The sequence below is a fragment of the Oncorhynchus mykiss genome, chromosome 6, assembly GCF_013265735.2.
Source record: "Oncorhynchus mykiss isolate Arlee chromosome 6, USDA_OmykA_1.1, whole genome shotgun sequence".
Taxonomy (NCBI): Eukaryota; Metazoa; Chordata; class Actinopteri; order Salmoniformes; family Salmonidae; genus Oncorhynchus; species Oncorhynchus mykiss.
In genome coordinates, this window is record NC_048570.1 from 60,429,545 (window position 1) to 60,453,531 (window position 23,987).

Here is a 23,987-nt window from a genome sequence, read left to right on the forward strand (position 1 = left end):
TTCTTATCTCTTACTTTTTGGGGGATTTTCTTAAAACTGCATTGTTGGTTAAGGGCTTGTCAGTAAGCATTTCACAGTGCTACACCTGTTGTATTCCGCGCATGTGACAAATAAGATTTGATTTGATTTACCTTTACCTTTATTAAGGTATCTGTGAGCAACAGATGCCTGTCTCTATTCCCAGTCATGTGAAATCCATGGATGATTTCCTTATGAACTGTAACGGAGTAAAATCTTTGAAATTGTTGCATGTTGCGTTTATATTTTTGTTTAGTTTGCAAAGCCAGCCACAATATTAATATTAATATGAAATTAGATGAGAATACCTTCCAGACATTACATTTTAATTTATTTTTGCCTTGGAAATTCATATTTTCTAACAGCAAAAATTATGTTTAGAAAGACATACAGAAAACCACATATGCCTTCAAATGTTGTGTATTCTAAGGAATTAACTATTCTAATCTTTATTTCACTGTCTTTATATACTATCTGCTCAAACAGACATAAGAGATAGGAATCATATGTCCTGTTTTTTCAGTTCTCACAAGCACTGCAAAACAACCAATAAAAACGCAGCTCTCGTTTTATGTAGGCTGCAGCCTATAAAAACGGCATCTTCCTCTTCGTTTTCAGTCTTCACACGAACCCCATGGAATGTCAGCTTAAACAACTTTACCATGCTATTGAAGTTGGCTGGTTAAGCTAATATAAAAATTAATAAAAGTAGGGACAATGCAACCCGAATCTTTATTACTGGGTGCTGGAACTTCCATGGCCGTCACTTCGCATTGGAAATCGAATGAGATGCTCAACTGGTCTGTGGTTACCCAGGGAAACGCCACGGCGCTTGGTGATATGGAGATGCCTGGGAACCCACGTTCGCAATATGGACAATTCTCTCCGTCTACCTCCGTGTTCTTGGCCGTGCTCATGACGCTTCTTGTCTTCGCCACTGTGCTCGGCAACGCGCTTGTAATATTAGCCTTTGCGGTGGAGAAAAGTTTGCAAACTCAAGGGAACTTTTTCTTTTTGAATTTGGCTATAGCCGATTTACTCGTTGGTGAGTGCGTAAATGTATTGTGTGAGCAAATACATCGTGTGCCATTGTTGTAAAGGTATACATACTGTTGTGCATGATTCATAAGCTACTGCTACCCATACATATTTTCTCTCTGTACTGTTTTATATTGCCAAAATATCTGAACGCGTTTCAAATGCGTGCTTAATAGTCGTGCGTAAAATGTGTGTTCCATCCCACCTGCAGGCGGCTTTTGTATTCCTGCGTATATCCCCTATGTCATTACCGGTGAGTGGCGACTCGGACGAGGTCTTTGCAAGATATGGCTGGTGGTGGACTATACTTTATGCACTGCATCAGTGTTCAACATCGCCCTGATCAGCTTCGACAGATTTATATCTGTCACACGAGCGGTGAGAAAACATTTACGCATGATTATCCTTTCCTGCAGCAGGTTTCATTTTCAACTGTCTGCGAGTGATATGAAAGTAATGAAATGTAAAGCCATATCAAAATATCAGAATTGAAAGGTTTTCTTTAGAGCACCAAGAACCTGTGTACACCCCATTTCAATAATGTCACCATTCCGTTCTTTCTGTATCAGGTGAGCTACAGGTGTCAAAAAGGTGTGACCCGGGAGGCTGTTCTGAAGATGCTGAGTGTGTGGCTGGCTGCTTTCCTACTCTATGGGCCAGCGATCATTATCTGGGAATACATCGCTGGTAGTAGCGTGGTGCCCGACAAACAGTGCCACGCAGAGTTTTACTTCAACTGGTATTTCTTGATGACAGCATCCACTGTTGAGTTTTTCACCCCCTTTGTTACTGTCATGTACTTCAACATCAGCATCTACATCAACATCAGGAGGCGGAACCAGGTGAGGGATGAGCAGCCTGTCGAGGGGCCTGGGGACTGTGAGATGGAGGCCCTGAAAGCTGGAGTTCAGCATGTATTCTTCGTCAGACCAGTGGAAGGTGAAGCCCAAAGGATCCCAGACAATGCTGCCAGGTTAGGAGGTATTCTATCTACTGCTAAAGTGTCAGCAGTAACTGGGAACAGCAACCATGAGACATGTAAGGACAGCACGATTCTGGACCTTCCTCCACTGCAAGTGGGTGATGTGGTTCAGCATTCCAGGAGGACGCGGTTCCAGTCAGCGGAGCACTCGTTCAGTAAACAGCGCAGCCAATCTGAAGTAGCTGCCAGTCGTTTTCGTCTCTCAAAGGACAAGAAGGTTGCCAAGTCCCTGGCAGTGATTGTGTGTGTATTTGGCCTGTGCTGGGCTCCCTACACACTGTTAATGATCATTCGTGCAGCATGCCATGCCCAATGTGTCCAGCACTACCTGTATGAAATCTCCTTCTGGTTACTGTGGGTCAACTCCTCCATCAACCCTGTCCTTTACCCGCTGTGTCATACCAGCTTCAGAAAGGCTTTCAGAAAACTGCTTTGTACCACCAAGATTAAAATTCAGCCACAGTATATGGAACAAATGTATTAAGCATGACCAAATTGCACTGACAACTATGGCCTTGTTCTGACAGTTTTACATAATCAGTTGTCTCATGATGTTAGTGTAGGCGGACAGGTCATACGAGTGTTGCACTGGGTACAGACGGTCACCATGAATATTGTTTTGTATTTCTGTGTAGCATGTGCTTGTTTGCAGATCTTACAACGTGTATTAGTTACCTTTACAAATGTAATGTCTGTTTTATGTTGAACAATAAAAGACATGCAGCAGCTCACCTCCAATATGTTTATTACCCTGGCGTCTACCTTAGACTTCAGGCAACAGTGTTCAAAACCTTTTTGCAACACATACCGTCTGTTAGCCTTTATATAGGCACCAAAATGCCGCTAAATGACAAAGAAAAACATGTTCTCAGCTGTGATTGTTATTCCGTGGGCCATCAACGAGAGACTGTCTCCATTGAACAGTCACCTAGCAACGGATGAAGTAAAACTGAATAACAGCCATAGACAGGAGATAGCTAATTGGTCCTCATTTGTTAAGCATGAGTCACAACACAACCTTGACCATCCAAACTAAATAGTAGAAAACACCGAAAGTGTTTCTAAAAAATATAACTTTCATAATAACCTTGTCTTTCATAAAAGGGTGACCATTTTGCAAACAAATGTCGATCCCATTCACTAACGTGAATCTCTCTCTCAGTGCACCGACTAAGTATTAATTCAAAACCAGAGGCTAGTTACCTGCAGCATAACAGAAGATGGACACCAAGTTATAGACATGTAGGGTTAATATCAATTTGTTTATTTGTGCAAACGACATGATATTTATTCTGTTTTTGCTGATTTACAAGTAGCTCATACATACAATAGATAGGGTTCAGAATCCAGAAGACAACGAGATGAATAGAACCCAACCCCAGCAGAGATCTTTTAATCAATGTGGACATCTAAGAAATTAAGGTTAGCTGCCACTTTAGTAGCGCCAGTGGCAAAGGGGTATCATACACATCAGTTCCTCCTACCACTCATTGAGATATCCAGAGCAGGTCTATGTAAAAGCATGCACCAACACACACCGCTTAACTCTCTACAAATGGCTGTCAACCACAGAAGTAAGGCCGCAACCAGAAAAAAAAAGCTCAAGCTAAATGAGTGAAGCAGTTGAGGAGAGAGAAAGAGGAGGGCAAAGGAAAATCTACAGCCGACTGCCCAGGTGTTAGTCCATGGAGGAGAAGAGGTTGTTGGGTCACAGCGTTAGGTCAATGGGATAACTCTCCCCCAGTACGACCTAGTAATGATGAGACATAAAAGCAGGCAATTTCTTTCTTTTGCATGACCATGAAATCATGATGACGTACAGACAGAGGAGATGAGTAGGGTACAAACTTTAAACATGAGCTTCCACTGGCTATATCTTCGCCTTCTGAGGGTGACGACGGACAACAGAAATTGTCAAATATGATGGAATGACAACACACAGGAAGTGCAAGACAAACTGCAGCCTGTACACCATGTATTCTCAAAAGCAACACCTTTAAATGCAACACCTTATGCTAAAAATGGTAACATGAAATAAAGGGGGATGATAGAAGGAAATAGAGTGAGAGGAGAAAAGATAGAAAGAGAAAGAAATAGAGAGATGGAAGGCAGGTGTTGTTGGTGGGGTTGGCATTTTTCCCAATGGATGGAATACCCTGGTGTGAGTGTACATGTGTGTGTAAATATATATATAGATATTTATAAGTGTAGCGAGTCCTACAGCACCAGGCCCTCATAAGCAGGCCCCTCAGCCTCCGGCGACTCTCTCTGCAGACGCAGGTGCTCCAGTGTGTTGTGGAAGTGTTTGTTGATCTGCTCCGTCTCCTCGCTGGCCTCCAGGTTTGGCAGGTCCTCTCGGATCTTCTGGATCAGCTGGTTCAGAACCTGGACCGTCACCTACAGGGGATCAAGACATCTCATGATTTCGAATAATAATTTCAAATAAATTGAAATTAGTGAGAGAAAAAAAAAGTACATATTACCTACTGTAGATATGCAGAAATATACTCAGTTATAAGACAAAAGTTATATCATGATTTAGGGGGGGAAAAAAATGTCATCAGTGTCTCAAATTGTTCTGACCATGGAGCCCCTGTTCTCAGTCCCTGGAGGTCTAGTACCCTCTCTAGATGTTAAGAAAAACACCCTGTAAGACACCCCAACTGTCTGTCTGGGGAGAGTGGGTGGGTGTGCTGTAGCCTCCTGTCCTTCCCTCCTTGCTGCGCTGGTAAATAACCACCAAAGAGTGGGCGTCCCCTTGGTGTGCTAGCAAGTCCCAATACTGTTCCAAAAAACTCAGAGAACACGGGAGATTGGATGGCGTCACTCCAGGCAGCTCAATGTGACCGTCTGCACATGAAGTGCGTTGAAAAGACGTCAGGATTTCATAATGCAAGCCTGGTTCTTAAAAAGCATTTCAGGAATGAGTGGTAGTATAGACGAGGAGGACAAAAGGGAAGAAATGTGCACATACCGCATCATTCTCTCTTTCGTAGAAACAGACATATCTGTTCAGGATCTCAATGAAGAGCTGCACTTGCAATGACGGGTCCATGCACTGATTGGCGATTTTCAGGGCCTTCTTTAAGCACTCCATCACCCTCTTCCCGTCAAGAATCTGAGGACAAAGACGGTGGTGTAAAACTATTTTACCACGCATTCACACACACGCCCCCTGTGATGAAGAGGAAGTTGAAACTCTGAATATAAATATAGAACAAAGAGAACCTCTTACTGGATTTCCCACGCTTCAATACTCTTGATTATGTGTCATTATGAGCAAGGAACCTTAGAATTACCACCCTGCTTGTCATATGGGGATTTTTTTTTTATATCTCATCAGAGCAGAAGACAAAGCAAGGCAATCAATCTCAATACTTGGTTACTAGACTGTTACTGCATGTCTGTTACTATGGTGACACCATCATCTTTAGAACAGCACTGTATTTAACACAATAATTATATATTTATCCTCTTTGTGATCACAACCCCCACCTCCTCTCCATTCTTTTCAGTGTTGCGTCCGGACCAGAAGAGGTGTGCACAGATGCTGACGGCCCGACACTGGTCTGGCTTCTTGAGCAGTTTGGAGGCAGCGAGCGCACACTGTGTCCTCAGGGGCTCATGGTTCTCCTCGCTGAAGCATTTTGTTCTCTCAAACGTGCCGATGATCAGCGTGATAGCTGCTAGTTGAGCCTTGGAGTCGCTGATCTCATCCTCATACAGGGAGAAGGCCTGGGGTGGGGGGGCAGTCGTATGTTATGATTCTCAGAGAAAACAGATATAGAAAAATGTCAATGCTGCCAACACAGGGCACAAGTAAACCTAAGGCGAAGAGGGGCAGTGACCTCCTCCCTACAATATTTAACACTCAACCCATTTTGTCCCTTGTACCTGTGACATAAACTCGTAGGCCACAGTCTCGTGGTTCTCAAAGCCAATCTCTCCTGCGGCCAGCGCCCCCTGTAGGAAGAGTCTGAGGGGCAGCTCAGCCAGCTCAGCCTTGATCAAGGCACTGATGGTTTGGTGGGCAAACGAGAAGATCTTCTGGCACTTCTTCTCCCATTTATCATCCTGTGGGACGTGTCCAACAAAGAGGAAACAGTTCAAATCCACCTTCCTGTTTATCATAAATCATCCTCTTCATAACTTCGTAAAAAAATAAAATATGAATACTGAACAAAAATATAAATGCAACAATTACAAAGATTTTACTGAGTTACAGTTCATAGAAGGAAATCAGTCAACTTAAATAAATTATGCCCTAATCGATGGATTTCACATGACTGGGCAGGGGGCGCATCCATTGGTAGGCCTGGGAGGACATAGGCCCACCCACTTGGGAGCCAGGTCCACCCACTGGGGAGTCAGGCCCAGCCAATCAGAATGAGTTTTTCCCCCACAAAAAGGCTTTATTACAGACAGAAATACTCCTCAGCATCCCCCCTCCCTGACGATCCCACAGGTGAAGAAGCCAGATGTGGAGGTCCTGGGCTGGCGTGGTAACACGTGGTCTGCGGTTGTGAAGCCGGTTGGATGTACCGCCAAATTCTCTAAAACAACATTGGAGGCATCTTATAGTAGAGACATTAACATTCAATTATCTGGCAACAGCTCTGTTGGACATTCCTGCAGTCAGCATGCCAATTGCACACTCCCTCAAAACTTGAAGCATCTATGGCATTGTGTGACAAAACTGCACATTTTAAAGTGACCTTTCATTGTCCCCAGCACAGGGTGCACTTGTGTAATGCTCATGCTGTTTAATCAACGTCTTTATATCTCACACCTGTCAGGTGGATGGATTATCTTGGCAAAGGAGAAATGCTCACTAACAGGGACGTAAACAAATTTGTGCACAACACTTGAGAGACTTGTACACTTGTGTGTATGGAACATTTCTGGGATCTTCCATTTCAGCTCATGAAAAACGGGACCAACACTTTACATGTTGGGTTTATATTTTTGTTCAGAAAAGTTAGGGTAAGGGTTACGTGGCGTACTGATGAAGAGTTCTCTTTGTAGCGGAAGGCCAGCTGATAGGCAGCAAACACCAGCGGTGGAAGAGTGTAGCGAATCCTCTGGTTCCCCCCAGCACCAAAGTGCTTCCTGGCTGTATTCAGGATCTGAAAAACATGACGGAGCCCTCCATGAAACACATCTCCTGAAAACACATTGATACTGTGACGGAATTCAACTGTATGGGAAGCAAAGCTTACCAGATACTGTTGGTCGGGGTCATCGGAAAGCAGCAGATGAATGAAGCGACCCACAAGGCTCTGCTCCTCAGCAAAGTCCTCTGGGTCTGGGTCCTCAGCAGGCTGGTCTGGCTGGTCCTGGATCAGTGTTGACACCAGGGACAGGATGGCATCCACCTGGAGGGAGAGAGAAAGCGGTGCTTCAGCAGTGAGATATTTACAGTGCTTTCAGAAAGTATTCACACGCCTGGACTTTTTCCACATATTGTTGTTACAGCCTGAAATAAAAATGGATCAAATTGAGATTGTGTCACTGGCCTACACACAATACCACACAATGTAAAAAAAGTGTACTTTTGTCTTTAGATAAAAAATAAATAAAAAATAAAAAATGAAAAGTATTCAACTCCTTTGTTATGTCAAGTTTTTAAAAAAAGCAGACACTGTATATCCCTTTGAGCATAGTGAAGTTATCAATTACATTTAGATAGTGTATCAATACACCCAGTCGCTACACGGATACAGACATCCTTCCTAACTCAGTTGCCGGAAAGGAAGGAAACCACTCAGGGATTTCACAATGAGACCAATGGTGACCTTAAAACAGTTACAGTTTAATGGCTGTGATAAGAGAAAGCTGAGGATGGATCAACAACATTGTAGTTACTCCAGAATACTAACCTAACTGACAGAGTGAAAAGAAGGAAGCCTGTACAGAATACAAATATTCCAAAACATGCATCCTGTTTGCAATAAGGCACTAAAGTATAATCCTGCTAAAAATGTGGCAAAGAAATGCACTTTTGGTCCTGAATATAAAGCGTTATGTTTGGGGGCAAATCCAACACAACACATCCCTGAGTACCACTCTTCACATGTTCAAGCATGGTGGAGGCTGCATCATGTTATGGGTATGCTTGTCATCAGGAAGAACTAGGAAGTTATTTAGGACAAAAATTAAACACAATAGAACCAAGCACAGGCAAATCCTAGAGGAAAATCTGGTTCAGTCTGCTTTGCAACAGACACTGGAAGAAAAATTCACCTTTAAGCAGGAAAATAACCTAAAATACATGGCCAAATCTACACTGGAGTTGCTTACCAAGAAGACATTTAATGTTCCCGAGTAGCCAAGTTACAGTTTTGCCAAATTGGCTTGAAACTCTATGGCAAGACTTGAAAATGACTGTCTAGCAATGATCAACAACCAACATGACAGAGCTTGAAGAATTATAAAATGGGCAAATATTGTTCAATCCAGGTATGCAAAGCTCTTAGATACTTACCCCAAAACACTCACAGCTGTAATCGCTGCCAAAGGTGATTCTAAAATGTATTGACTCAGGGGGTTGAATACTTATCTAATAAAAGAAATGTGTACTTTTTAAAATTTTATATAAATTTCAAAATCTTTTTACAAATTATATTACAGAATATTGTATGGACTGTTGACAAAAAGGACCATTAAATAAATAAAAAATCCCACTTGGTAACATACCAAAATGTGTAAAAAGGAGTGTAAATACTTTCTGAAAGCACTGTATCATCAACAAGTTTTCTTGAGCAGACTGGAAAGGGCTATTAGTGGCAACAACAACAAAAATCACCAGACTGCAAGTATATTGTAATGGAGTTGAAGTTATATCGTGGCCAAAAAGGTATGGGTGAAGATAGTTATATAAGTTGGGGGGGGGGGCTTTTAAAAGGTCTCTTATGGCATTACTGGGAAATCAATGATCTCCTGGAGTCCCACTAAGAGCGCTCTTAGAAAAGGCTGGTGCTCTGAATCATTGTTCACATTGACCTTTTCCAAATTGAAAAGTTAGAAAAGGTTATTATGACTTTAACAGCCAATATCTTGAAGAAGAGAATTGATGAAAATAAGTAGCCAGACTGCATGGAAGTACACAATACAAAGAGCCTTTTGTTCATGCTTACCTAAACAAAGTAAGGTGAAAAGAGCCCAACAACAAGAAAACACTTATGAGAAAGAACACAGCTCAATGTGCAAAAACATAAGTAGCACATATCAGTACGTGTTTGTGTGTACAATACCGGTCAAAAGTTTGGACACACCTCCTCATTCAAGGGTTTTTCTTTATTTGTACTATTTCCTACATTGTAGAATACTAGTGAAGACATCAAAACTATGAAATAACACATATGGAGTCATGTAGCGACAAAGAAAGTGTTAAATAAAAAATATATTTAGATGAGATCCTTCAAAGTAGCCACCCTTTGTCTTGATGACAGCTTTGCACACTCTTGGCACTCAACCAGCTTCAATGAGGTTCTTACTTGGATTGCATTTCAATTAACAGGTGTGCCTTGTTAAAAGTTAATTTGTGGAATTTCTTTCCTTCTTAATGCATTTGAGCCAATCAGTAGTGTTGTGACATGGTAGGGGTGGTATACAGCAGATAGCCCGATTTGGTAAAAGACCAAGTCCATATTATGGCAAAAACAGCTCAAATAAGCAAAGAGAAATTACAGTCCATCATTACTTTAAGACATGAAGGTCAGTCAATCTGAAAATTTGCAACCCAAATAAATGCTTCACAGGGTTCAAGTAACAGACACATCTCAACATCAACCGTTCAGAGGAGACTGCGTGAAACAGGCCTCATGGTCGAATTGCTGAGTGCTAAGAAGAAGAGACTTACACTTGGGCCAAGAAACACAAGTAATGGACATTAGACAGGTGGAAATCTGTCTTTGGTCTGATGAGTCCAAATTTGAGATTTTTGGTTCCAACCGCTGTGTTTTTGTGAGACGCAGAGTAGGTGAACAGATGATCTTCGCATGTGTGGCTCTCACCATGAAGCATGGAGGTGGTGGTGTGATGCTGCTTTGCTGGTGATTCTGTCAGTAATTTATTTAGAATTCAAGGCACACTTCACCAGCATGGCTACCACAGCATTCTGCAGTGATACGCCATCCCATCTGGTTTGCGCTTACTGGGACTATCATTTGTTTTTCAACAGGACAATGATCCAACACACACCTCCAGGCTGTGTATGGACTATTTGATCAAAAAGGAGAGTGATGGGGTGCTGCATCAGATGACCTGGCCTCCACAATCACCTGACCTCAACCCAATTAAGATGGTTTGGGATGAGTTGGACTGCAGAGAGAAGGAAAAGCAGCCAACAAGTGCTCAGCATAAGTGGGAACTCCTTGTTGGACTGCTGGAAAAACATTCCTCATGAAGCTGGTTGAGAGAATGCCAAGATTGTGCAAAGCTGTCATCAAGGCAAAGGGTGACAACTTTGAAGAATCTCAAATATATTTTGATTTGTTTTAAACTTTTTTCATTACTACATGATTCCATGTGTTATTTCATAGTTGATGTCTTGATTTTTCTACAATGTAAAAAAATAGTAAAAAATAAAGAAAAACCCTGGAATGAGTAGGTGTGTCCTACTCATTGTGTGCGTTGGTGTGTGTGTGTGTCGGTGTGTGTGTACTGACCTGCTCCTGGGATATAATGGTGGTGTTGTAGTCCAGAGTGTTGCTCAGAACGTAACAGCTCATGCTTTTGCGGGACTCATAATCAAAGTACTCGAAGAGTGGTGGGAAGTGCTTGAGTTGCAGAACGGTCAGAATGTTGTTGTAGGTGTCCACTGGGATCTTCAGCAGCCTAGTCAACTCTTTCGAGACCGCGCTACTGGTTGCAATGCTTCGAAAGGGGGGAGACAATGGCGTTGAGAATGAAAACACTGAAGTAGCTACAGCAGTTTCCTTTGTCAGCTATTTATGAAAATTGGGAAATATAATAACTTCCAAACATCACATGGCTGAAAACAAATTATATATATATATATATATATATATAGTCTAAAGAAAAAAGGGAATTACATTAAGAAATTACATACTTCTTACAGAGATTTGAGATTATAGATGGGGATGATAAACTTTATTTATTTTAAAAAATTCATTACTGTTTGATGAGAAAATATACTCTGCAACTGGCTTTCTTCTGAGATTTGTAAACCTTTCAGTCTCAAGTATGGCTGAACAAAGCACTGTAGCCTACTCTAGCACTTTGCTGAAGAATTAGGTTTTTCTACCATTTTTCTACTAGCGGTTGTTTGTTCAGCAAGCTCTTAATTCAAGATCGGTGGCAGGTATATAAATATTTATTTTCTTGCCTGTTTTGCATGTTATTTTGGCATTAATACATGTCACATCAGTTTGCAAACAATATAAAACAAATATATATATATATATATATATATATATATATATATATATATATATATATCATTGAGTTAATAAAGCAGCATACAAACATGGTCCTTTTTTGTTTTCTTGAGTGAGGCAGCTCCAAAATGCAGGTGTTTCAGCCTAGCTCAGTGCTTTCTGTGGTGGTGGGGCAAGCCAGCAGACAATAGCAGCATTGCGCCGTGATTGGCTCAGTGTTCTGTCAGTCATGGGGGCACTACATAATCGCCAAGTTTAAGTCCTTAGTAAGGGTAGACATCCAAGATTTCAGACCTTTGGGTCCTGCCGTAGAGTTATATTACAAGTGCCCTTCCAAGAAGGCTCAAGGTCATCGGCCACAAATAAAATGACGTCAATGACGTTATATGCACTGTAGCTTTGATTGGACTGATCATGTCAACATCTTACTTCAAAGTCTTTGCTAGCAGTCATTATGAATCAAGTTGACAATCTACTGGCAAATCGTTTTTAATCCTCGTCATATGAAGAGAAATAATTAAGATAAATTATAGATAAAATGTATCAGTGCTCGGCCATAAAGATTACACAAGTTGGAAATTGCAAATTCAACAATGAGTGGTTTGTAAGGAATCAGTGGCTAACTGCAAGCATTGCAAAGCAACCACTAGCCTGCTATTCAATGGCGTGGCTGTGTGTTTTTTCCCCCCTGGTTCACACCATAAATCCAGAGAATTCCAGACATTGATGACAAAAAAAATAAATATTTTCACCAACGTCGTATTGTAAACACATAGTTTGTGGCCAGTGTTTGATTGTTTGCAAACCTTTTTGTACAGATTTGACAGTGCTACTGATAGTATTTAACGCGTCAAATAGTGTTATATGGGGCCTCCCAAGTGGTGCAGTGGTCTAAGGTACTGTATTGCAGTAAAGCTGTGCCATTAGAGATCCTGGTTCGAGTCCAGGCTCTGTCGCAGACGGCCGCGACCTGGAGACCCATGGGGCGGCGCACAATTGGTCCAGCGTCGTCCAGGTTAGGGGAGGATTTGGCCGGCAGGGATGTTCATGTCCCATCGTGCTCTAGCGACTCCTGTGGTGGGTTGGGCGCATGCACGCTGACGCGATTGCCAGGTGTGCTGGCTTCCGGGTTAGGTGGGCATTGTGTCAAGAAGCAGTACGGCTTGGGGTTGGGTTTCGGAGGACGCACAGTTTTCGACCTTCGCCTCTCCAGAGTCCGTACGGGAGTTGCAGTGATGAGACAAGACTGTCACTACCAATTGAATACCACGAAATTGGGGAGAAAAAGGGGCCATTTTTTTTATACAAAATATAAAAAAGGTGTGACAAATATTTTTTTCCAGATGTTATTTCTTTCATCACATTCCAAGTGGGTCAGAAGTTTACATACAGTCAATTAGTATTTGGTAGCATTGCCTTAAAATTGTTTAACTTGAGTCAAGCGTTTCGGGTAGCCTTCCACAAGATTCCCACAAAAAGTTGGGTGAATTTTGGCCCATTCCTCCTGACAGAGCTGGTGTAACTGAGTCAGGTATGTAGGCCTCCTTGCTCGCACACGCTTTTTCAGTTCTGCCCACACATTTTCTATAGGATTAAGGTCAGGGCTTTGTGACGGCAACACCAATATCTTGACTTTGTTAACCTTAAACCATTTTGTTATCATTTTGGAAGGATGCGTGGGGTCATTGTCTATTTGGAAGACCCTATAGCGACCAAGCTTTCACTTCCTGACTGATGCCTTGAGATGTTGCTTCAATACATCCACATAATTCTCCCTCCTCATCATGCCATCTATTTTGTGAAGTGCACCAGTCCATCCTGCAGCAAAGCAGCCCCACAACATGATGCTGCCACCCTCATGTTTCACAGTTGGGATGGTGTTCTTCGGCTTGCAGGTCTCCCCCTTTTTCCTCCAAACATAACGGTGGTCATTATGGCCAAACAATTCTATTTTTGTTTCATCAGACCAGAGGACATTTCTCCAAAAGGTACGATCTTTGTCCCCATGTGCAGTTGCAAACCGTAGTCTGGCTTTATTATGGCGGTTTTGGAGCAGTGGCTCCTTCCTTGCTTTACTGTGGATATAGATACTTTTGTACCTGTTTCCTCCAGCATCTTCACAAGGTCCTTTGCTGTTGTTCTGGGATTGATTTGCACTTTTCGCACCAAAGTACATTCATCTCTAGGAGACAGAACGCGTCTCCTTCCTAAGCGGTATGACGGCTGCATGGTCCCATGGTGTTCATACGTGTGTGCTATTGTTTGTACAGATGAACGTGGTACCTTCAGGCGTTTGGAAATTGCTCGCAAGATTGAGCTAGACTACTGGAGGTCTACAATTATCTTTCGGAGGTCTTGGCTGATTTTTTAAAATGTTCCCATGATGTCAAGCAAAGAGGCACTGAGTTTGAAGGTAGGCCTTGAAATACATCCACACAGGTACACCTCCAATTGACTGAAATGATGTCAATTAGCCTATCAGAAGCTTCTAAAGTCATGACACCATTTTCTGGAATTTTCCAAGCTGATTAAAGGCACAGTCAACTTAGTGTATGTAAACTTCTGACCCACTGGAATTGCGATACAGTGAATTATAAGTGAAATAATCTGTCTGTAAACAATTGTTGGAAAAATTACTTGTGTCATGTACAAATTAGATGTCCTGACCGACTTGCCAAAACTATAGTTTGTTAACAAGAAATTTGTGGGGTGATTGAAAAACGACTCAAACCTAAGTTTACGTAACCTTCCGATTTTAACTGTAGCAACACATCAGTCAGAGCCCTGTCTGCTGCCAGAATGCTCATTCATGAATACTCAGTGGAGAAGTGCAACTAACGTACAAAATGAGTCTGAGGACAAGCTGAAATTACAATAAGAAGCATTTTAGATCTGCGTTTATAAAACGCAGCAAGATATTTCTTATGCGTTTTATCTATTTTTTCCTGTGTTACGCAACCCCTGCTAAAGTAATTTCATTTTAATTTCCATTAATGTATATCTTTGGTCCGATGAATTCCTCTACCAAACAAAGGAGAAGCAGAATTATCCACATGATCAACTATGTAACAATGAGACAGGGACATGGTAGTGCTCTTACTGCTCCAGGTTGAGCTTATTGAAGATCTCCACTGTGCTCTCCAACACCTTGTCCACATAGTCCACCCGGTCAGGGTAGCACTTCATTGCCAGGTTGATGAGGGACACCTGTAGTGAGACCACATCCTCCGAAGGCATGTCCTGGCGGGACTGGAGGGAAAACATGAAATACAAAATATGTAATAACATATAATGTAGTCTACTTCAGTTGAATTACTTAAACATCCATCAAGGTCATGAGATTGAGTCGATGAGAGGAAAACTAGATCTCGATTTTGTGCCCGAATTTGTCCTTTGAGCGAGAGATATTGATATCTGCAGGGGAGAAAGAAAAATAAGAAAAAAAAGAAGAAAAGCCTTTCTTTCTCCATCACTTACCTGTATAACTGTGGCTACTTGTTGGGAGAAAATATCAAACAGTTTGATTTCAGCAGGGATTCCAGGTCCATCTTCTCGGTGAGCAAACAAAGCCAGTCTAAAACAGAGAAGATAAATCATGTCAGTGTGTTTCAATACAATACCAGGGAAAATTGCAATCCTGTGTGTAGTGTACTGATTGAACTGAAATCGCATGTAGCAGAGTCACCTGTCAATGAGAGCGATGATGATGTTTTTGACATTGACGTGCTGATGCAGGTCGGCACAGGAACGAAGGAATAGGTTCAGTGTCTGAAGGTGGAACTCATCAGGGAAAACCTGTTATAGAAGAGGAGAGCCAGGCCATAGACAGCAGGGCAGGGTGACTCCATTTGACCAGTCTATGTGATGAATCAGTGATAGTTCATGCGTATGCATTTCCTACTACAGACCTTGACGCAATGACAAACTGGAAACGGTAGTTACCTGAATGATGCACTCCATGAGATATTCTTGAGCCAGGGAATCTCTGCAGTTTACCACCTGTTCTAGGACACCGGACAGCACAATCTGGGGAGAGAAATAACCCAAATACAATGTAACACAATGGACATCCTCTCTAGATATAAGGGACTTAAGTATTTGTTTATTTTCTGCACGTTGTAATACATATTCAATGTAATATTTTATCCAATGCTGCATCCCTCTTTGCCAAACATAATTTCTAAGGTAAAGTAGATATAATAGCAGAAATAAAACATCAAGAGGTGCTCAGGGTTAAGAACCTCTCTCGGAGCTTGTCAATGATCATCTTCCCTTGTCTCCACGCCCTCCGATAGACAAACGACAAAGGCTACACCCTACATAATTCTATAGGTGCTCTTTATTCTAGAACAGTACATGATGTGTTCCTATGCTCCCCTGCATGGCATGATTCTCTCAATTCAAGTACATTAATTCATTTGCAAGCCAATATCTGAAAAGTGGCACAAAAACAAGCATACTGATTCATATTAACTACACAGTCTTCAAGTCAGTTTCAGATTAATCATACATTAGCATTCAGATTTAATGTCAAGTGTTCCATTTTACTTCTAGTACATGCAAATGTGCAGCTCTAGACATCGATACATATATAGGCAGACGTAAACACCAACCTGTTTATACTTTTCCACGTTGACCCCCTCCAGCTGGCTGAGTCGAACCAGGTTGGTCCCGACCAGGATGCGCAGCTCTTGCCTCTCCTTCTCCCTCTTCTCCCTGTCTCGGCTGTGGCCCTGGTGCTGCATGCGCACCCACAGCTTATTCATCTCAGCAAAATTCAGCAACACAAAGTCAATGGAGTCGTTAATGTCTCCCGTCATCGCATCCTCCCCCCTGGAAAGACAGAGACGAGGACCAAAAGTTCTGCCTCGTTAACTGGAGCATGATATATCAAGAGGAAGTATATAAGCCTTTTCATTAAATCAATAACTCTAAGGTCACATTTACACCTTCTGGGATGATTGCTAAACAACGAGCTCAAATCTCTTTCAATCAGAGGACGGACACAACGTAATGAGAAGGTCTGATAAATACACTGTGAGGCCTGGATTGCGAGTGGGAATTGGTCGATGAGAATGAGTGAGGGGCAGCTCACGAGGGGAGCCCCGTGAGGAGAAAATCTGAATTGCGTCCTCTTTTTCCTCACCTCCTTCTCAAAAACCATTGGATGAGAAAACCAAAGGTCCCTCCCCTCTGACCTTCTCCTCCAAAGGGTTTCATGAAGGTGGCAAGGCAAGAGGATGCAAGGAGTATGCAATTCAGATTCTCCCTTTGTTCTTACTCTAACTGCTCCCCGTCGTCAGGCAAGATGTTGCGGGTGCACTGGAGCAGGTAGTTTCTGAGGAACAGGCCTCTCAGCGGGTGCTGCACCCCACGACACATCTCCACCAGGTCCTTCAGGATGTCCTTGCGCGACTGAGGGAAGGAGCGAACATACACCACCCCCACAGTGATCAGCAGGTAACTGGGAGAGAGGAGAGGGGGGGAGGGGGTCATTACTTGTTCTGTTTCCTATTCCTTTAGGGTCAAGCTCCTTCATCTGATTCGCACTGCCTAAAGGAGGGCATTGTTGTCACATGATTGATCACATGTACAAGTAGGCTAGTCCAAGAGAACATGTGCAGCTTTCCATTTACACTTATTCACTATCTGAAACGATCATTAGGATGCTTGAGTACTCACAGTCTGGGGATGATGTTCCCTGCATATTGAACCAGCTCATAGAGGTCAGCCACCTTCCTGCCTTTGGCAAACTCATCTGTCAGGTACACCTCCAGGTAGTGGAGCTCGTCAGAGATGGCCATGTCTGCACTCAGAATTAGGGACTCATAGCACAATTGTAAACAACACCAAACATAGACTTGCCTAGAACAGTCAAATGATCTTGAGAATGAGGAGTGCATTTTGTTTCTATGTCTAGACCAGAGATCCATAGGTTGCAACAGGTAAAGGATACAGAGTTCGTAGTAGCTCTTTGGCGATAACATGGAGGTCCTGAGTTCACCCAGCATGTTAGATGCATGTTTCAATGCATCCATCAGCTTGTTCTTGTCCTACAGATGGAAGTGTCAATCAAACAAGTCAAGTAACAAGTCAATGAGTATACAGTACAGTTCGTTTAATACCTGATACACTGCTCCAAAATATGCTGTAATGTAACTTGCAGCTTGGAAACACTGTCTCTCTCATACACTGATGAGGGTCAGAAAACACAATACATATTTGCTATATTGTTAACAGAAAAGAGAAGGAAATCAAACGGACCCACAAAGGAGGAAATAGGTAGATCTTACCAGGCAACGCTTCATCTGAAATGACTGGACCTTGACAGCCTGCACAGCTTCATCAAGTAGCTTTTCCTGCTCGTCCTGGGGTGACTGCTGTGTGGTAGGCTGAAAGACAGCACACAGAAGCTCAGAGGAATGCCATGCATGTTACTCTGACATACTCCATCCACCATTACAGCTACAGTGGTTTACAGTTACAGGGAGCCGAGACATGACATTGACTCAGATGCTCAGTAAACTGGCTATCCTCACAGGAAAATAATTCAATGGTTGGTGGTACTGTACTGGTCAACATAAACATCGAGTTAGCTAATTCATAGTTATTCTAATGTCAGCCCTCTGGATGGCCTAAGATTAGAAATGGTGAAAAAAATGTCACATGCCTCATCAAGAGTGTAGTAGGTGTAGACTGCAAGCTAGCACTGAGTCACCAGACTATCATCAAATGGTTCGCTACTGATTCGTATGTGTTCACACGAACCATGTTCATTTCTAGCATCACCAGAATGAATGATCAATGACTGACATCTGTTGGCTAACCTTTGTTATTGAACTAGATAGCTAACGTCAGTTGTGGTGGCCAGGTTTGTATATTTGGACCTCTCTGTCACGGATAACCAATCGAGTTTAGCTAGTTAGTTACATATGCTAAGTAAAATCGATATTCTCTTTGATCTGTACTAGCTACGTTAGTTAGCTAGATAGCTAACTGGCTAACGCGTCTAGACATTTCATGAAAATACTAGCTAACAAACTGCACTCCTTAGACTTGGTGAAGTTCGTGTCTTAAAGGTAAGAGATGAAACTAATCGGCCATAAGAGATGCTAGACATCAATGAATCGGGTCGATTCTTCAAAAATGAAATATGTTGACAGTTAGTCTACAGCCTTAGCCAACTACTAGCTAGCATGTAGCTATCTGGCTTTTAACTAGGCCGTAGCTAACTAGCACCACCCACAATTTGAGTCTGTTTTCGAGTCTCAGCCATACAGCAATAACAAAAAAACAATACCGAAAAGTAATGACTCACATGGGAGGATTGGATGGATAATAATCACAGTATAAAGTGTAGCTATTTTTGCCTTTTCACTTACCATGATTATCAAGTTTGTATCAGCAAACTGGTAGCTAACCCTGAAATCGTTTCCCAGTCATGTGACTGCTACCAATCCACCAGCTACCCGGTTTCCACAAGTTACCACAGCCACAAAGTCAAAATAGACTATGACGTAAAAATGTATGAAAACAACTATTTGCTTTTATGTCTTAATTTAAGGATAGGATTAGGCATATACTGTGGTTAAGGTTGAGGTTAGGATTAGGTTTATACTCCGATTTTAAGAAGATAAATTGTATACATGGGCGGGGTTTATGACTTTGTGGCTTTAATAACTAGTGAAGACCCGCTTCCCTTTCCACTGAATCGCCCGCATTGGCTGAGCCGAAAACAAAGTGTGGGAATACGTCTCCCATTGGCTAAATTACTGTGTGCAGTAGTGTTAGCGCAAATATTTAGACGGAGATCCAATTACTACAATGTGATATAGGTAAATATATTATGAGTAGAACATTTGATGCTGAATTCCTTTCGTAAATAAATATGCTGTTGTTATTTTCAGCAACAAGTACGCAAACAGACGTCGATGGCTGGTAGGCGTGGTGGTGTCTGCCAATTTTGACGCGAAAGGCATGTTTTTGTGCGATAACTCGATTGGAGAAGTTTGCTTTTTACTCTCTCGTTGGCAGTCACGAACATTAGTTAGTTAGCGGAAATTGAAAATGAAATGTCTACTAAACTTGCATCTAAAATGGGTATAACCTCTGCAAGAGTTTTACGGTGAGTCTGTAAAACGATGATATTGGCTAGCTAGTATACGTGAGACAGGATCATAGTTCAATCAACATGTACCATTGACTTTAGGTAGCTAACTAACCTGCTTGCCAACAGCTGTTATTATTCAGCTGCTTGATAACCTTCTGGATATAGTTTCCTAAACTCTGCATCTACATTACAGCCAAGCAGATGAGTACGTGCGGTTATCCCTGGTTAAATGTACAGGACTCGGAATTACGACGGGTACAAGTAAAGCAGTAATTTGCCTAGAACTGGTAGCAACATCAATGAAGTTTCCTCTGGACAAAGTACGTTTTTTTTTTTTGCATTAGCTTTGATGACAAGGCATCTAGCCTGTTAATCAAATAACCAAATGCCCTGGTGTTGCTCAGGTAACGTGCCCTATGAATACTGCTTTTGTGCTATTCCTCAGGAATATGACTTCAAATTATCCGGGTTGAACAAGAAGCAGTATCAAAGCAATCTGAAGGCCTGAGATTGAATGCATGCTTGGCCTCGAATCTCACCTAGGAGTCGGAGACCTTACTGTTCAGTTTGGGTGCATGGATGCAATCAAAGTAGCCACCCAGAACGGTGAGAACTTGAAGAGTAGCCTACTCTGGCCAACACACAACTAATCTTCAAATATTTTGTTAACTACTATTTTCAGCAAGTCTTCTCTCCTGAACAAGACACCGTCCTGAATATCATACATTTGTCAATGTAAATATGTTAATTTAATAAGATGAATCCATGTTTGTGTTCCAGGTATGAAGCAAGCCTTCCTGCTGCTCAGTAAAAAGATGTGGACCTGTCAAAACCACTCTTCACTACAGCTGCTTTGAACGCTGCATGCGAGTGAGTGTTACAGTATTTCTGTTACTGTTTATCCATAAACCATTCAACCTGATTATTAATGAAACCTAATCACTATCCCCATGAACATCTCTCCAGATGCTTGAAGATCAAAGTGGATAGGAAGCTGTTAGCATCATCTGGTGCTAAAAAGGGAATCTTTGACAGGCTGTGCACCCAGTTCCAGAAACTGGGACAGGACATCTGCAGTAAGTCTGCTGTTAAATTATAAAGGGGTTTGACTAACATATGGTGGGAAATGGGTGAAAGCCCAGGGAGGGCCTTTGGATTTAAAAATGTACTTCCAAGCAATAACGTTCTGTTGACTAACAATACCTTTTTTTGTGACATACGCTTCCGAAAGCTGGGGTTTGAAATATTGTGGCCTTTTTCATAGTGGCTATTTGTACTTTTGCCCCTGGTGTGTGGGTTTTTACTTTCCTGGGTGAAAAGAGAATCTAGGTCATTCCTCTCTCTCATTGTTGTCGTGGTTACCGCCTGGTGGGAGAGAGTGGATGTTCTATTTTAGGACTGAAAACTTCAGTGAGTTGGTCTCCCAATCAGGGATGTCCGGATCGCGGCATACAACATGCCTATTACAATCAATCTCAGAATGTCGTAGCTATGATCTTTAAGTATCTCTTGATATTTCTTTTCCCCAATGGAAGAAGCCACTCCACTGAAGAATCTAGTTAAAATGGCACAGAAAAGACGAACACTCATAGAAAATATAGAACAAAGAGGAAGGTAAGTGTGACCAAATAATAACCATACCAAATTCCTGATTATGTCCTTAGAAAAGTGTAACTCTTAATCTTTGCTGTATTGCGGGGTTAAAACGGTGTTGGGGGGGGGGGATATTTTGTGCTGTCTATCAAGGCCGACGTCTCAAAAGCAGCAGAAAGAGGACTCTGAGGAGTGCGCTACACAGGATTACGAAGAGTGGAAGCCGAAGAATCTTTGGAAAATGCACTTAAAGCCAATACATAAAAGTTAATTTGATAGTCAGCTCAGCCATAAAGTGGAAATGTTTTCACAACCTTGGGCTTGTGATCAGTGAAAATGCTGTCTACAGTGCTGAGTAGTGAGGCTGGAGCTCTTGTTTTCTTTGCATGTGAACTCTAATGAGCAGGTACTCGTCTAGTAATGAAGCACATATGCGCTTACTTCAGCTTTTGGAGAAAGTTACCTGACAGGTGTTTTTATTAGTTACATTTTTTTTTTTTTTATCATTGTTTATTGTTTCAACCATGCTTGTTTTATGCTATAAGCCTTACCCTTGTAAGCAAGCATGATGTGTTTGTATTCCATACAGTACTTTGCCTTTTCTGCCCCTCAGTGGCAGTGTATGAGACTTACTTTAAGATAATTCTGCTGTGCTGTTGCTGGTCAATGTGTTGGATTTGTACAGTTAAGATTAACATTCTGTGGCGTTCACAATTTATGGTGGACGATAGACAGTCTTACCAGTTGGCATTAGCAACTGTTTTTATTTAGACAGACCACAGTATGAGTTGGAAATGGTTCTAAGTTTTTTTTCACCATTCATTTTTCCATCTGGGATTTTAGAACTACTTCCTAAGTTTTGATAACCACACATCTCTCTCATCAATAATTAGCATTGCGAAAGGGTAAATTGCAGCGACTATATTGATGACTACCCTCAGAGGATTACACAGCTATCAAAACGTCTCGCCAATGTAAGCCTATATCTAACACACAATTGAATTAGAATTGTCATTCAAGTGGCGCAGTGGTCTAAAGCACTGCATCTCAGTGCTAGAGCTGTCACTACAGACCCTGGTTTGATTTCAGGCTGTATCACAACCGTCCGTGATTGGGAGTCCCATAGGGCGGTGCATAATTGGCAAGGCATCATCCGGGTTAGGGTTTGGCCGTCAATGGAAATAAGAATTTGTTCTTAACTGACCAGCCTAGTTACATTTTAAACATTCACAATGTGAAAAATGAATGGTGGAAAAACCATTGGAAGCATTTGTGTTTATGGGTGTTTATGGTGATTCCACTGTGCCATACTATTGACAATAGTATAAGTCTGGCCATTTGTGGCTTCACTTATTTTAATGAATTAACATTTCTAGTCATTGAGTTATTCTTGGTGAGTTCAAGTGGAGGTGGGGACACTGTCACAAAATAATGCTATATGGGAACACTACTGTCAGTCAGGTTGGGTAGCATGCAAGCAAGTAGCCCATTCAAAGCCTTCATAGAAGGAAAGATTGACAAGACAAGGTCGTCTGTGTGATTTGTAAAGATTCACTTACCATATTAAATAAACCAAAAATGAAAGCCTTGTGAATAAATGTGATTTGTGATTTCAACGTGATGTACATTCAGCAAAGCAGTTCAAACATATGTCAGTAAGAGTTGTCATTAAATAAACAATTACACCGAAGTAAGTAGTAGGCTACCTGCTTGAAGCGCACTGAGCCCAGGGTAATTTAGTGAGCACTAAACAGGAAGACCGCACAAAGTTGTGCACTGTACAGTATAAAAAGTTATTAGAATACTACAGTACACTTCAATGTCCATTGCAATTTGCATACCAATGCCAGACACTGTTGCCGATCACGTTCTGTTGCCTCAGTCCAACTAGCATAATTGGCAGGAATGCCTGCCATTGAGGTACAACTACTCAGTCTTTGACAGTCTTCTCACTGCTATACAGTGTTTATGGGATGATTCTGGCGAAACCTCTTCAGCCTGTTGGCTGCAGCAACCACATAGAAGTGTTTCTGCAAGGAAGTAGAATTGAATTTAGATCACTTTCCTATAAAAATAAATTAATATTATTCAGACAATTCACTGTAACACAGATGAAATGGGAACATGTGTAACAGGCTTCAGTCCTCACCTTCCACTGTTTGTGAGCGGCCAGGTAGCGCTGGAGCTTGACTTGAGACTTCAGCCGCACCTGATGCAATTTGGCTTTATCCTCCAGATTGTTCAGCCAGGCATGCTTCATGCAGCCAGTTGCACTGAGGCGACTGCTACAATACAGACCCAGGATAGGAGTATCAGTACACATAGGTTTACGGACAAAATTGACTCATCAAGAGAATTGGTTGACTATAATTTTACACAATGTGATATAACTTTCTAAACCGCATTAATCCTTTCTGTTTATAAACAAGAGTTTTTAATGCCGCTGCCATTATGGGGTGGAAACATTCTCTAACCCATGTCTCTTCTAATGCTGGTAGCCTATCATGAAATAGCTGCTGCTAACAGCAGGGATGTACCCATTCCCTGGAAAGAAAAGTAGTCTACAGAGGGAGGCTAATGATGAACCCACCATGGCTGAAAGTGGGAGTTGGGGTGAATAACACACGACTAAGTGCCCCGATTTAGCAATGACCAGATCATTAACGGTGACACAGCACAGAAAGAACAACAAGGAGGCTGTTGCCATCTGCAATCCGGGCTGTCGTTGTTTCCTGCCAGCTGATCACTCAGTGAACAGTCCAGTGTGGAAGCATACACACAACTCACTCAGGCTCTGGCAGTGTAGTTTGCATTTAAATGTGACTCAAATGTGCTACTTTCTATT

General features: G+C 41.9%; 3 protein-coding genes and 1 long non-coding RNA gene across 12 annotated transcripts in view; 2 read left to right on the forward strand and 2 right to left on the reverse strand.

Annotated features, from left to right (window-relative positions):
* Nucleotides 1-656: 656 nt before the first annotated feature.
* On the forward strand, nt 657-2,763 carry LOC100653452 (histamine H3 receptor). The gene is made up of 3 exons (XM_021607074.2): nt 657-1,063; nt 1,268-1,434; nt 1,626-2,763. The coding sequence occupies exons 1-3, from the start codon at nt 736-738 to the stop codon at nt 2,520-2,522; spliced, it is 1,392 nt and encodes a 463-aa protein (XP_021462749.2). The 5' UTR covers nt 657-735; the 3' UTR covers nt 2,523-2,763.
* A 518-nt stretch (nt 2,764-3,281) lies between these two features.
* Nucleotides 3,282-18,952, reverse strand: LOC110526263 (vacuolar protein sorting-associated protein 35). Of its 3 annotated transcripts, none has more exons than XM_021607073.2 (17): nt 18,822-18,952; nt 17,733-17,816; nt 17,396-17,492; nt 17,122-17,245; nt 16,721-16,903; nt 16,053-16,272; nt 15,382-15,465; nt 15,125-15,234; nt 14,917-15,013; nt 14,540-14,688; nt 10,708-10,915; nt 7,258-7,413; nt 7,042-7,164; nt 5,933-6,112; nt 5,534-5,773; nt 5,013-5,156; nt 3,282-4,435 (listed from the first exon to the last, which is right to left on the reverse strand). In XM_021607073.2, the coding sequence occupies exons 1-17, from the start codon at nt 18,822-18,824 to the stop codon at nt 4,256-4,258; spliced, it is 2,382 nt and encodes a 793-aa protein (XP_021462748.1). In that variant the 5' UTR covers nt 18,825-18,952; the 3' UTR covers nt 3,282-4,255. The 3 variants fall into 3 exon arrangements, with proteins under 3 accessions (XP_021462748.1, XP_021462746.1, XP_021462747.1); XM_021607071.2 differs by having other exon boundaries at nt 17,733-17,831; XM_021607072.2 differs by having other exon boundaries at nt 17,733-17,819; nt 18,822-18,948.
* A 109-nt stretch (nt 18,953-19,061) lies between these two features.
* Nucleotides 19,062-22,726, forward strand: LOC110526265. Of its 5 annotated transcripts, XR_005052181.1 has the most exons (7): nt 19,062-19,564; nt 19,743-19,869; nt 19,995-20,155; nt 20,330-20,419; nt 20,516-20,625; nt 21,085-21,163; nt 21,296-22,726. It is a non-coding gene; the product is annotated as an uncharacterized LOC110526265 (long non-coding RNA). The 5 variants fall into 5 exon arrangements; XR_005052180.1 differs by having other exon boundaries at nt 20,516-21,163; XR_005052179.1 differs by having other exon boundaries at nt 21,085-22,726.
* The window catches only part of LOC110526266 (myosin light chain kinase 3), a 42,089-nt gene continuing 39,988 nt past the window's right edge, over nt 21,887-23,987 (reverse strand). For all 3 annotated transcript variants that reach the window (XM_021607078.2, XM_021607076.2, XM_021607075.2), the window contains 2 exons: nt 23,292-23,427; nt 21,887-23,172 (listed from right to left, as the gene is read on the reverse strand). In XM_021607078.2, coding sequence (XP_021462753.2) covers nt 23,098-23,172; nt 23,292-23,427 — 211 coding nt within the window. In that variant the 3' untranslated portion in view covers nt 21,887-23,097. The remainder of the gene's footprint in view (nt 23,173-23,291; nt 23,428-23,987) is intronic.

What these genes read in the sequence shown, in the direction of transcription:
- LOC110526263 (XM_021607071.2), bottom strand. An exon ending in AAAGAGCTACTACGAACTCT is followed by an intron (nt 17,246 to 17,395) that starts GTATCCTTTACC and finishes TTCTGAGTGCAG; the next exon opens with ACATGGCCATCTCTGACGAG. An exon ending in CTGAAAAGAATGGAGAGGAG is followed by an intron (nt 5,157 to 5,533) that starts GTGGGGGTTGTG and finishes CTTTGTCCTCAG; the next exon opens with ATTCTTGACGGGAAGAGGGT.
- LOC100653452 (XM_021607074.2), top strand. Translation starts at nt 736, where the DNA reads ATGCAACCCGAATCTTTATTACTGGGTGCTGGAACTTCCATGGCCGTC. An exon ending in TATAGCCGATTTACTCGTTG is followed by an intron (nt 1,064 to 1,267) that starts GTGAGTGCGTAA and finishes TCCCACCTGCAG; the next exon opens with GCGGCTTTTGTATTCCTGCG. An exon ending in TTATATCTGTCACACGAGCG is followed by an intron (nt 1,435 to 1,625) that starts GTGAGAAAACAT and finishes TTTCTGTATCAG; the next exon opens with GTGAGCTACAGGTGTCAAAA.